Genomic DNA, 12,386 nt, shown 5'->3' with positions numbered 1-12,386 from the left:
ATGGGGACATGTCTGATATGTCTAGTTGCACATTTTTCTGGGGCTTGTCAGTTTTTCTGTCATCATGGACGTACGTGAACCAAGAGGTTATCGGTCACTGTCTCTATGATGTGCTCAAAATGCTTATTGTTCTGTCTTTAGCAAGTCAGAGTACATTTATCTTGCTTTGAATACTCTCTACAGACTTAAATTCAAACACATTGAATTTTATGGAAATGTTAACTAATGCGTGGCAAAGTTTTTTTCTGTGTATAAGAATACTGTACTGTTTGAGCTAGTGTTAAGCTCCATTCCCCAACCTTTTATGATAAAATTCTTATTTTATATTAGGCCTCTGATGAGCCTTCTCATCAAACATCTTCCCCTTTCATGTCAACAGCTTTCTTGTTTGTCTAAGCCGTTGAATCCCGGCGGCCCACAACATATATTAATCATCAGTCAGATATGGAGAACAAATACCCTATCTCCTGTGTACAAATGCACAAACTTGGTTTTCAGATTTGTCATGTTTCTTGACCCACTTTAAAATAAAAAGGATGCAAGAGGGAGACATAATATCATTTCACTGCACAAAAAGTAGGTCACCCATTGAGCCTTAAAGAGGCAATAAATGGTGATTTTGGGAGCCGTGGAAACTAGCTTCTCTTCAACGCAAACTTTCCAGATGTTCTACCCGCTCGCCTTTTTGCTTCAAAGATTCAGTAAGCGGAATGGTCAGTCTAGCTAACTTCCTGTCAGTTACTGCAGTTAGCAGTCCCCTCGCTCGTCCCTACGTCACCACATTAATGCACTGCGGCCTCCAAGCAGCGAGTTATCTAGCATCATCTCAGATCCATAAGTGTGAAAAACCATCAAAACAGACATTGGGAAGGATTTTTACCTGCGCCGCCATTGTAGGCGCATAAACATTCACCCATCTGTCGCTCTGCACGTGCACCGGCACTGAGGCGGGTGCCGGTTTGTAGCGTTCTCTCTTCTGATTGGATACCAGTTTTGGGATCCCCGAAAAGTTTATTTGCCGATTACATGCAGAGCGAGTGACTGAGAGATCGGCTTTATGAAACGCGCACACAATATAAGTTATCACTGTATGAATAAAGAGCGATTTAACACTTTTTTTTTGCTCACTTCACCTTTAATTCTGCCGTGTTGAGAGGAGAATCTGTTCACTGGTGTTCAGAGTGTGTCGAACAAAAAGTGCAGAAAAATCGCTGCTGAAATGGAAACCCAATAAAGATGGATGGAGATTACCAGACAAATGTTGTAAGCAAAGAAGCCTACTGTGTTACAGCATGGGGTGGCCCATTAGTGTCAATAATTTGCCGACGTCTCGAGCTGGGAACAAAACACAATTATGCAATGCTGCAGCAGTCTAAACTTGTCCTCTCCTCCTACTGAAATTATGTGTCTAATAAGAGCTGCACCAGTGAAATGAAGCTGATAGACATTTCTATTAGCATTTTTTGTGATTTTGTTTCTCCCACATACATATCCTTTGCTATCAATCTGGTCATATTAGAAAAAGGCCATGGTCTTTTACTTGTATACACTGGAGAATATTTGAGTTCAAATGGTCCCTATACCCTTTATTCCCCCTTCTTTTTTAAAGTAGCAGAAAGAAAGAAAAGAAAAACATCTGCTGCGTCCTGCGGCAGAGTTTGTACTGAGAGAGATTATACAGTGAGCCTTGCTTTGGACTTGACAAGGTTTTGTATGTCGTCTCCCACACATTTTGGGATAATATGGCAGAGGTGCTAATCTGACATGGTGTGTACACCCCCCTGTCACCTGGTCACTGGCAGGATTCTGATATTAAAAAGACACGCAGTGAAAAGGCGAGAGACAATACGTGTGAAGAGGCAGAAGAAAAAAAAAGAAAGAATGAATCCTCCAGACAGATGGTGCATGCATGATGGATGAGCAAAGGCAGAGGCATTTTACACTCGGTGCAAGTTTCAACTGATTTAAACTCACTGATTGCATTGAGGTTAAGTGGCATATGTTTTACTTCAGCTCTCATAAACCTAGTACACAGTGTATATAACATAATGGACTGGTTTCAAGGATTGAGTATGACAACTATGGATAGGTGCAGTATAAAATAATCCTTATTTATTGTACTTGTTCCATTTTACATCAAAACTTTTGCTATGGCAAAGGCTAAAGTTGTAGCTAGGTCTTTTTCTACAGGTCCGGCTAAGGCTATATAAGGCTACTCATCATAGCAGAGAACTTGGAGGAATGGATTCATGATCGGTGCATCAATATCAATTCAGTACTCCTGCACGTTATACACCTATTGGAAATGTATGTGTCATAGCTGGGAGCGTATTTATGTTCCTAAGGTCCTATGTTCCCGCTGTTTAATATTCTGCACACATTACCTTATAACTTTTCAAAAGGTTTTATGTAGTCAGGGACTCATTTACCAATGGTCCTGGTGTGGCTACATTGATCCACTCTAGAAGAATGACAATCTGCCGGTATACCTTATTATTCTTCATTCTGTTTGGTCTTTTCAGTGATCATACAGAATGGACGGTTCAAGCCATTGAACTTGCACACTTTGTCCTTATTCAATTCACAATCAATTCCAATCTAGCCACCATGTGAGTTGGCCCTGATGTAGGTGCACATAACCAACAATACAGTTTGCAATGATTTTTTTGTAAAACCCTCTTGGGAACAGTTGAGTGATTAACCACCTCTGCAGTTCAATGCAGACAGAGTAAAGGCACCATACTATAGACAGGGGGTGTCAATGTGTATGCAGAGGGGCCAAGAACCTGGAAAGTTTATAGATAAAGGGAAACACAAAAGCAGGGAGTGAGCACAAGCTTAAGGCGAAACCTGGCCAAAGATCGAGAAACCAGAGCAGACTGGTAAGAACTCATATAGCTGAACAGCCAAGGGAATTTACGAACAGAAACCAGGGACACTTAGGCAGATCTCTTGTTCGGATACATAAAGCTGAGGGCAGTTTTCGGGAAACAGGCGAGCAGGGTAAGTCCAAAAACAAGCAGAGTCTGCAACGGGGAATCAGTCCAACAGTATGCTGGACAGTCTAGCATCGAATGGCATAGAACGATCTGGCAGTGAGTGTGTGGAAATCTTGAATCTAAAAGTGGCTGAGTAATTAGGATCAGGTGTGTGTAGATAAGTGAACAGAGTGTGTGTGATTGTGATTACAGCAGAGTGGAGCAGGGGGGGGCAGAGTGTGAAGAGCAGGAAAACAGGACCACACACACACACACACACACACACACACACACACACACACACACACACACACACACACACACACACACACACACACACACACACACACACACACAGATAGTTAAAGAAACCCATTTTCTATGACCTTACACATGAAAAAGCATAAAGGGGTTGAACACGGCAATGAAATCATGCCAGGCCAGTAGGTGGCGATAATGTGTCACGTCAAACACTATAGAAGAATATTGTGAGCGTACAAATTGAGTGTCTTCTTGAGCGAGCAACAAAATGAAAACAAAACTGTAAATGGCTTAAGCCAATGGGGATTCATCGGAATGACTGGGAAAGATTGGGTAACCAGTTTTGCAAAACTGTGATAATCCATGTATTTCATGTTCGTTGGAGTGGTCTATATGATATCTAAAATTGCATGTCACTAAAACCTTCCACACGCTGTTTCCTTGCACTACCTGTGCTTCCATTTTATCTTTGCTTCCAAAGTGACTGGGTTGCTTAACTTCTATGCTCACATAGACTATGACAAAACACAATTTACAAACACTGGTCTTCTGAAGTGCAAGTTGTTGTGTCTTAGTAACTAGGTAGGCAACTCAACTCTTGACTAGTAAACTTGAATATTGGTTTGGTCCTCACAGTACAGTGTTTATTCAAAATGGTGTGCAGGGCCCAGTTCTGCCAAGAATGTGATGGAGGAAGTGAACTTGAAGAGGGATCCTACGGTCCCCATATGGTGTATTTTTATTCTATATACGTATATGTTTAGATATAGGACCCTGTGAACATAGCAATGACCCCATCAGAGCCTTGGAAATCTTAGAAGTGGCAACCATAATCATCGTTGCGAGCTCAAAGCATTGTGAGTTAACACGAAAGTAGTCTGACAAAATATCTGATGATTTACACCAACGATAATATTCTTAAGTTCTTCACTGAATTACTCAAAGCATGTTGTAATGACCTATTTTGAGGTGAAAACCTGTTTTTAAGCCTGAAATGCTCTACTTGTAACACTGAAACTAAACTGACAGTAAGCTGTTTAGTAACCCAGTTTGCCTAGTTTGCTCTGCTTTCACAGATAAAGCTGTTATGCGTGGAGGACAGGGTGTTATTTAAATGTGTTTGAAGTGCATAACACAGGAGGGTCAGAGTAAGGCCACACACTGCTTTATCCCATAAGAATTCCTATGCTTACATATCTATTTTTGCCTAGTGCATGCTATTTGGTTCTTAATGAACCAAATAGCAATATGTGTAGAATATGGAATGTGTTTATTTCAGAAAGACCCCTTACAGCTGACATTAGCCACACCCTGCTGAACTAGACTAGCTGAACAAGACATTTAGCAGTAAAAAAAATACGCTGCAGCTGGGTTCAAATCTCAAAAGTTCTGTGTAATCTTTAACCAAGCAAACAAGCTGAAATTATCTTATTATTCTTTTTATCAAATTATGTTTATGTACAGCAAAAAACAAAACTAAAAAAATGAAATCTTGGATTCATACCTTTCACTTGTCTAAGACATGGTGGCGTTTGTTCAAACTTTAAGATGATCACAATCAAGGTTTGTCACTCAGGAGAAAAATAATTGCCACGTGTACAGTCAGTCTCATTTAGATGAATAACAAGGGAGCAGGGAAAGCAAATCAAATGACAAACATTATGACTTTAGTTGCCTCTTCTTAAACATGACTCAATCTTTAGTCATGCTAGTAATGTGCCCCCAGGGCAAAGTGTTGTCAGTCCACCACTTTGGCCTAGACTGAGGGTGTATTCACACAGGGAAAGTCCGCTAGTTCACTTGCTTTGGTCCAGACCAAATAGAGTTTAGATTTTTTTTTGTTTGGTGTGGTCCACTTTCATATTGCCCCTTTTGCAAGTGAACCAGCATTACGAAGCAAAACCACACGTGATCTGAGGTCATTCATTCATTGGCCAGACATTCTGGGGTGGAGAGAAGCAGGAAAGATGAAGTGAAAACTGCGAAATATATAACTGATACGATATGGGGTTAAAAATAATAAATAAATAAATAAATAGGCCTACATCTAGCCTATAAATAAAATAAAAAAACATAAAATTATTGTTGTTTCATATGGTTATAATATGTAGGCCTGTGTCAATGTGTGGCTTGTAGCCTATGATGTGAAACATAATATTTACTGTATTTTTGCTGCTGGACGCGCGGCTCACGAGGAATAGGCTCAAGCTGACACACAGCTGATTTAGCCGTGTGTCAGCTGGGTGTGAGTTCGGCTCAGTTCAGCTCCAAACTGACACGGGGATAGTATTGACGGTCCCGTAACATGGGATGCAAAAAAAAACCACACACTTCATGCAAAGCGTAGCGTGAACCTGTTGTCACTGTGCGGGAGACGCTCCCCTCTCTTTCATCTGATCGCTGAACACATCAGCATGTTTATGCGTCCTGTCTATCAAATGTAATATATTTTCTCGGGGCTCCCGGTCAAACCACAACTAATCTTCCTAACAATGGCGACAACAACACTTTCCCATAATGTGAAGCTGACGGCGATTTATTAAAAGATAAAATACACAGTGCTTCCTGCAATTGGGTCGGATTGAGTCCGTACAGATTCACACCACAAACGAACTGCAGCAGAGTGCGTATGGAAGTGCATCGAGACCACCTCTTCAGCTGGGTCTCGGACCGCTTGTTTGGTCCGCCCCCGAGTGCGATTGCTGTATTCACACGTCTGAAAGATGCGCACCGAAGGCGGAAGTGCACCTGTGTTCGTTTCAACCGAACTAAACACGGCATGTGTGAATACACCCTGAAACATCTCAATATGTACAATACATCAAGATTAGACATTAGAAATTGCATTAAATAAATAGTAAAGACAAAGAAAATAAATGAATTAAAATAAAGTGAAATTCCAGGATAAAAGGGAAACAGAAAAGTCTCCAGATTTGATTTAAAAGAGCTGAGAGTTGCAGCAGACCTCAAGTTTTCTGAGAGTTTGTTCCAGATATGCGGTGCTGGTGCATATGCTGTTCCTCCTTGTTGGGGACTGTTAATAGACCTGTCCTAGATTACCTGAGAGCTCTGGATGGTTCATAACGTATCAGCAGATCAGAATCAGATAACATTGTCAATACCTTTGCATTTTGTTATAGCAAAGAGCACCATGTCTGCCACAGTCAGAATGCAATATCAACTTTTTCTCTAAATTCGGAATTAATTTGATGTTGTCCTTTTCTCTAGGAGAGACACGTTTTAATGATACAAAATGTAATTCTTATGAGTTTCTTAAGACGAAAGAAAGTTTGTGCAATTTGTGCCATTCTGTTTATCTTTTATCTTAATTTCTTTCTTTCCTTGGCAGTGTAATTAAAAATGTTGGATGGCTTTGACGGCAGTTGTGTTTGTAATCCAGCAAAAGCTCCCGACTTGAGCCTTGATGAAATTTGAGCCCTGATTTAAATTACATCATTTATTACGGTAACTTTTATAAAATATATGAATCAAATGGATCTTTTTAATTGGAGCTGTCGAAATGAACAGGGGACGCTCGGGGATTCATTGAGTAGGATGTGAGATAAAACTATCACTGATTAATAATAAATAATAATAATTGATAGGTTTTATATAGCGCTTTGTTGTAGGTCACTCAAAGACGCTTTACATTTCATAGAATATACATAAAAGAAAAGAAAAAGAAAAACACAAAAACAAATTCAAAAATAGAGTCAGGTGTGGTATGGGTGGAGTCAGGGGTCGTATGTTTTCTTGAAGAGGTGAGTTTTGAGTTGGCTTTTGAATGAGTTTATGGAGTCTGAGTTTCGGATGTTTGGGGGGAGGGAGTTCCAGAGGGTTGGGGCAGAAATGGCAAAAGCTCTGTCTCCCAGGGTGCGGTGTTTTGATCTTGTGATGGGGGTCAGAAGGTTGGTGTTAGATGATCTGAGTTGGCGAGTGGGGGAGTGACGTTTGAGGAGGTCGGTGAGGTAAGGGGGGGCAAGGTTATTGAGGACTTTGTAGGTGATGAGCAGGATCTTGAATTGAATTCGTTGCTGTATTGGGAGCCAGTGAAGTTGTTTGAGGATGGGAGTGATGTGTTCTCTAGAGCGGGTGTGGGTGAGTAATCTGGCAGCAGAGTTTTGAACATATTGGAGTTTGTGAAGGTGGGTGGAGGGGAGGCCGTAGAGGATGCTATTGCAATAGTCCAGTCTGGAGGTGACGAAGGCATGAATGAGTGTTTCTGCAGTGGAGGGGGAGAGAATGGGTCGGAGGCGTGCAATGTTACGGAGGTGGAAGAAAGATATTTTAGTGATGTTTTTGATGTGGGGTATGAAGGAGAGTGTGGGATCGAGGATGACTCCAAGGTTCCGGACCAGGGGGGAGGGAGTGACTGTGTGTCCATCAATGCAAAGTGAGATGTCTTGGGTGGAGGGGAGGCGTGATTTGGGGCCAATGATGATGATTTCCGATTTATTGCAGTTTAGTTTGAGAAAGTTGTTGTTCATCCAGGTTTTTATTGCAGAGAGACAGATTGTGAGGGTGGAGAGAATGGCAGGAGTGATGGTTGCTGTGGAGATGTAAAGCTGGGTATCGTCGGCGTAACAGTGAAATTGTAGTCCGTGGTGGCGAATGATGTGACCAAGGGGAAGAATGTAGAGGATGAACAGTAGGGGACCCAGAACGGAACCTTGGGGGACACCATGAGTGACTGGGATGGTTTTGGATGTGCAGTTGTTGATGGAAATGAAGTGGAATCTGTCTGAGAGGTATGATCTGAACCAGGAAAGTGCGGAGCCGGTGATGCCAATGGATGATTGCAGGCGATTGAGGAGTATGGTGTGGTTGATGGTGTCAAAGGCGGCGCTGAGGTCGAGGAGGAGGAGAATGGTGAGTGAGCCAGAGTCGGATGCGAGCAGGAGATCATTTGTAACTTTGAGAAGAGCTGTTTCTGTGCTGTGGTGAGTTCTGAATCCGGATTGAAATGTTTCATACAGTTGGTTTGAGTGGAGATGGTGTTTGAGCTGGATGGCAACAGAACGTTCAAGCAGTTTGGAGAGGAATGGGAGGTTTGAGATGGGTCGGAAGTTGTCAGGGTTTTCATGGTCCAGGCCGGGCTTTTTGAGGATGGGTGTGATTGCAGCAAGCTTGAAAGAAGGGGGTACCATACCAGAGGTGAGGGAGGAGTTTAAAATGTCAGTGATGAGCGGGGTGAGATTAGGGAGACAGGCTTTGACAAGGACAGAGGGGATGGGATCCAGGGGGCAGGAGGAGAATTTTATGCCAGTTATCATTTTGGTGAGGTCAGATGGTGTTATGGGTGAGAAAGAGGAGAAACTTTGGTCTGCAGGTATGGGGTCTGAGAGTTCCAGGTCAGGGGAGGTGGGAGAGGAGGTGGTGAGCTGGCTGTGAATGTTTTCAATTTTAGAGTGGAAAAATGATAAGAAATTATTGCATTTGTCAGGGGTGAAGGAGTGTGGGATATTGTCCATTGGTTTTAGGAATTTGTTGATGGTGGAAAACAGAGTGCGGGGGTTTGAAGAGCCGGAGTGGATGATCTGGGAGTAGAAGGTGGAGCAGGCTTGATTTAGTGAAGTTCGGTACAGAAGGGTGTGCTCTTTGTAGGCTTGGGTGTGTACAGTGAGTCCAGTTTTATTGCGAAGGCGTTCCAGTTGTCTGTGTTGTTTTTTGAGTTTGTGAAGTTCAGGAGTGTACCAGGGGGCAGAGTGAGTGAATTTGACCATTTTTGTTTTTATGGGGGCCAGGTGGTTGAGGCTGGTGGACAGAGTGTGGTTGTAAAGGTTGATGAGGTCCGTTTGAGTTGGGTTTTCAGGGAGGTTGGAGTCAGCTAGAGTGTTTGATATACATGTGGAGAGGGCGATTTGACAGATGGATTTGAGATTGCGGAAAGTAATAGAGCGTTGTTGTTTGGGTTGTGGGGTGGGAGTGTTGATCTCTATAGTGATTGCTAGGTGGTCGGAGATGGTGAGGTCGGTGTGTGAGAGATGTTCGATGTGGATGCCGATGGAACAGACCAGGTCCAGAATGTGTCCATGGCTGTGGGTGGGGAAATTAACATGTTGGGTCAGGTTGAAGCAGTTGAGTAGATCCAGAAAGTCGGTTGTAGCTTTGCAGTCCGGGGAGTCAATGTGAATATTAAAGTCGCCAAGGAGTAAAATGGATGAAGAGATGAGGGACAGTTGGGTGAAGAAGTCTGAGAAATCTGACAGAAAAGATGGGTTTGGTTTTGGAGGACGGTAGATGACAGCAATGATAATAGGTTTTTGACCGGGGAGTTTAAAAACCAGGTGTTCAAACGATGGTGCAGCAGGGATGGGGAGGGGCCGGGGGTTGAGGTTTTGGCGGTGAATGGCAGCAATTCCTCCCCCCCGGCCTTTAGTGCGTGGGTTGTCCATATATGAATATTCAGAAGGGGTGGTTTGGTTTAATGCAAGGTAGTCCAGGGGTTTTTGCCAGGTTTCAGTGAGACAGAGTAAGTCCAGTTTATTGTCAGTGATGAATTCATTTAAGATGAGGCTTTTATTGTTGAGGGATCTTGTGTTGAACAGGGCTATTTTCAGAGGCTTTTGTTTTGAAATGTGTGTGGAGGAAGTGGGTACCGGGCGGAGGTTGAAGCCGTTCGCCGGAAGGTTGCACTGATGACGCGTATTGTTGTGATGACGGAATGAGGAAGTGCGGTAGCTGTGGTCGGTCCAGAGAGAAGTGAGACTGTTTTCCTCTGTTGAATTTAGGATAAACATGCGACGGGAGCCTCTGTGCATGTAGCGGCGTCGTTTTAGAAGTCCAGCGGTTTTTATTGCAGTGGTGAGTTCCGTAGTGAGAAAAACAAATTTCAGGAGGGAGAAGCGGCAGCCAAACGCGCCAGCGTCCTCTCACCTCGAGATTAATTTATCTTCACTTTTGCTGTATGTCGGTATGGGTTCGATTGAAAAGGTCAACCTGCATTATTTCAATACAACTTGTATGCACCTCAGCTAATTGGAGTCTCTACATTAAAACCAATGTTGAATTGCTATAGAGCGCAGGTAACCAAGGTCTATTCATTTCAGTGGTCATGGATCAATGTCTTTTTTCTCAATCTATATTGTGTTACAGCATGAGGACCTGGTAGAGAGTGTATTGATCCTTGTAAATGTTACTGTCAAAGCAGCAGAGATATAACAAAGACTGTAAACATGTGGGTTATTAATCATACAGATGTATAGATTCACTGGAAATGTGTCCACTCCTCAACCCACACATACACAGAAAGACACACTGTCTTTTCAGACTGTGTGCTACCTTATTAAAGTCAAAAGCTGCTCCGCGATGAGACTTTTATTTGCGCACATTTACTTTGAGCATATTAATATCTTTTCACAAACTATTTTGGGTAACTTTGAACATTTTTAGACACTTTGAAAATGCAACTTCAAATGTGCGGGGTAGAAAAACACAGCAATCCCAGTACAATCCATGATGTGAGTCTTGAGGTTATCAGCCATTTATCTGCTGTGCATTATTTAAACCTCAGTGAGTTGTTATTCAAATGTGAATGTCCATATGTTATGCATATATGTACATAAAGCATGTTTGAGATGCAGTGCTGGACCACATTAGCTAAATCTGGCATATGTACGCCCCATACATAAGTGAATTTGTTTATGAATGATTCCTGCAGAAAGCCTATATATATATATATGTGTGTGTGTGTGTTTTCTCGTCTCCGTCTCATGATGCATTCATGTTGACAGCGTGCTGACAGAGACCGTATGATGGATTCTCCCTCATGGTGACAGTATATGCAAAACTGTGTCCCACAGTAATTACAGGCCATGGAGGCTGTGGGAAAGGAGTGAAAATAATACTTGATTAGCTACAACCACCATCCATCATCCGTGAGTAAATGCCGAATGACTTGTCAATTATACGCCCAGATCCTGTAGTCCCTTTCGCGTCAATAGTATTGTGTTCTCCTTTTCCCTCAGATTACATGACCGCTCCTGCAAATTATCTATTAAAATCTTTGTTATTGCATTACTTCTTTTAAGGGTCGTGATTCCCAAAGCCTGATTCTGAATGCTTTTAGCGTAGACCGTAGCGATGAAACTCTTGTGAGTACTGAATTGAGCAAAGGTGCATTTCCTCTCTCCAACATACCATTGTCTCCTTGCTTTAAAGAGGACCTATGATACTTTTTGACTTTTATGAACTATAAACGTTGTTATAATGATTTATAGTCATGTTTAATCATACTAGCTTATCAAATGATGACGTACATGCATTTAGACGTATTCCCTGCTGACCGTCTGGGGTGGCTGTGCAGAGCACTAAACAGGCGGAGGAGCACAATGCCGAGTGTAGAGAGAGACTGCTGTGCTCGCTGAGATGAGAGGAAGAGTTTCCTGAAAATCTACATGGTTTTTTGTGATGTGATTCGTGTCAGGTTGCTCTATAGCAGTTTTTAACAAGACATTAAGACCATAAAAGTAGTATAATAGGAGATCTTTAACGGTGGAGTAAGCGATTCTTCTCAGCGCACACACAGTACAGAGAGGTAGTGACTACACCTTTTAATAATTTAGTTTTGGTGCAAATTGCGCTGAATTGTTGAACCATGTACAGATACACAATCTGCAGCCAGATGTTCTTGCAGGTCTTTGGAGGTGATCTGTGGGTTGTGTGCAACCATTCTCACAATCCTCCACCTATGCCGCTCCTGTTTTTTTCTTGGTCTGCCATGCCTGGGTTTAACTGCCACTGTGCCTGTGTCCTTCCATTTCCTGACAACGTTCCCTACAGTCGAAATTGACAATTGAAACCTTTGGGAAAGCTTCTTGTAGCCTTCCCCTAAACCATGACAATGAACAATCTTTGTTTTTCAGATCTTTTGGGAGCTGTTTTGATGATCCCATTCTGTCTCACTTCAGCAGAGAGTCAAAGAGAAGTGCAACTTGCATTTAGGCACCTAAAATAAATTTTCTCGTGATTAAACAGACATTTCTATGAGGTTCAAGGCTTAACAACATAATCCAACCAACTTTGTGTTTAAATTCATCAGTTTTACATGCTGTTACAGGCATTAAAATCAACAAAACCACAAGGGTACCCATATTTTTGCACAGCCAGTTTTTCACATTTTATTTTATTTCATACAACCAAATACTG

General features: G+C 42.2%; 1 protein-coding gene across 1 annotated transcript in view; it reads right to left on the bottom strand.

The window, feature by feature from the left end:
- Window positions 1-9,634, bottom strand: part of cfap46 (cilia and flagella associated protein 46) — a gene marked incomplete at both ends in the record, with an annotated part of 92,295 nt that extends 82,661 nt beyond the window's left edge. Inside the window, one exon of the mRNA XM_080037262.1 lies at window positions 7,189-9,634. Within this exon, the coding sequence (XP_079893388.1) occupies window positions 7,189-9,634 (2,446 nt within the window). The remainder of the gene's footprint in view (window positions 1-7,188) is intronic.
- Window positions 9,635-12,386: the final 2,752 nt, after the last annotated feature.

Source organism: Ammodytes marinus, assembly GCF_949987685.1.
Source record: "Ammodytes marinus genome assembly, chromosome: 11".
Classification (NCBI taxonomy): Eukaryota; Metazoa; Chordata; class Actinopteri; order Uranoscopiformes; family Ammodytidae; genus Ammodytes; species Ammodytes marinus.
The sequence above is the reverse complement of the archived record's forward strand: the minus strand, read 5'-3'. Positions and strand labels throughout refer to the sequence as shown.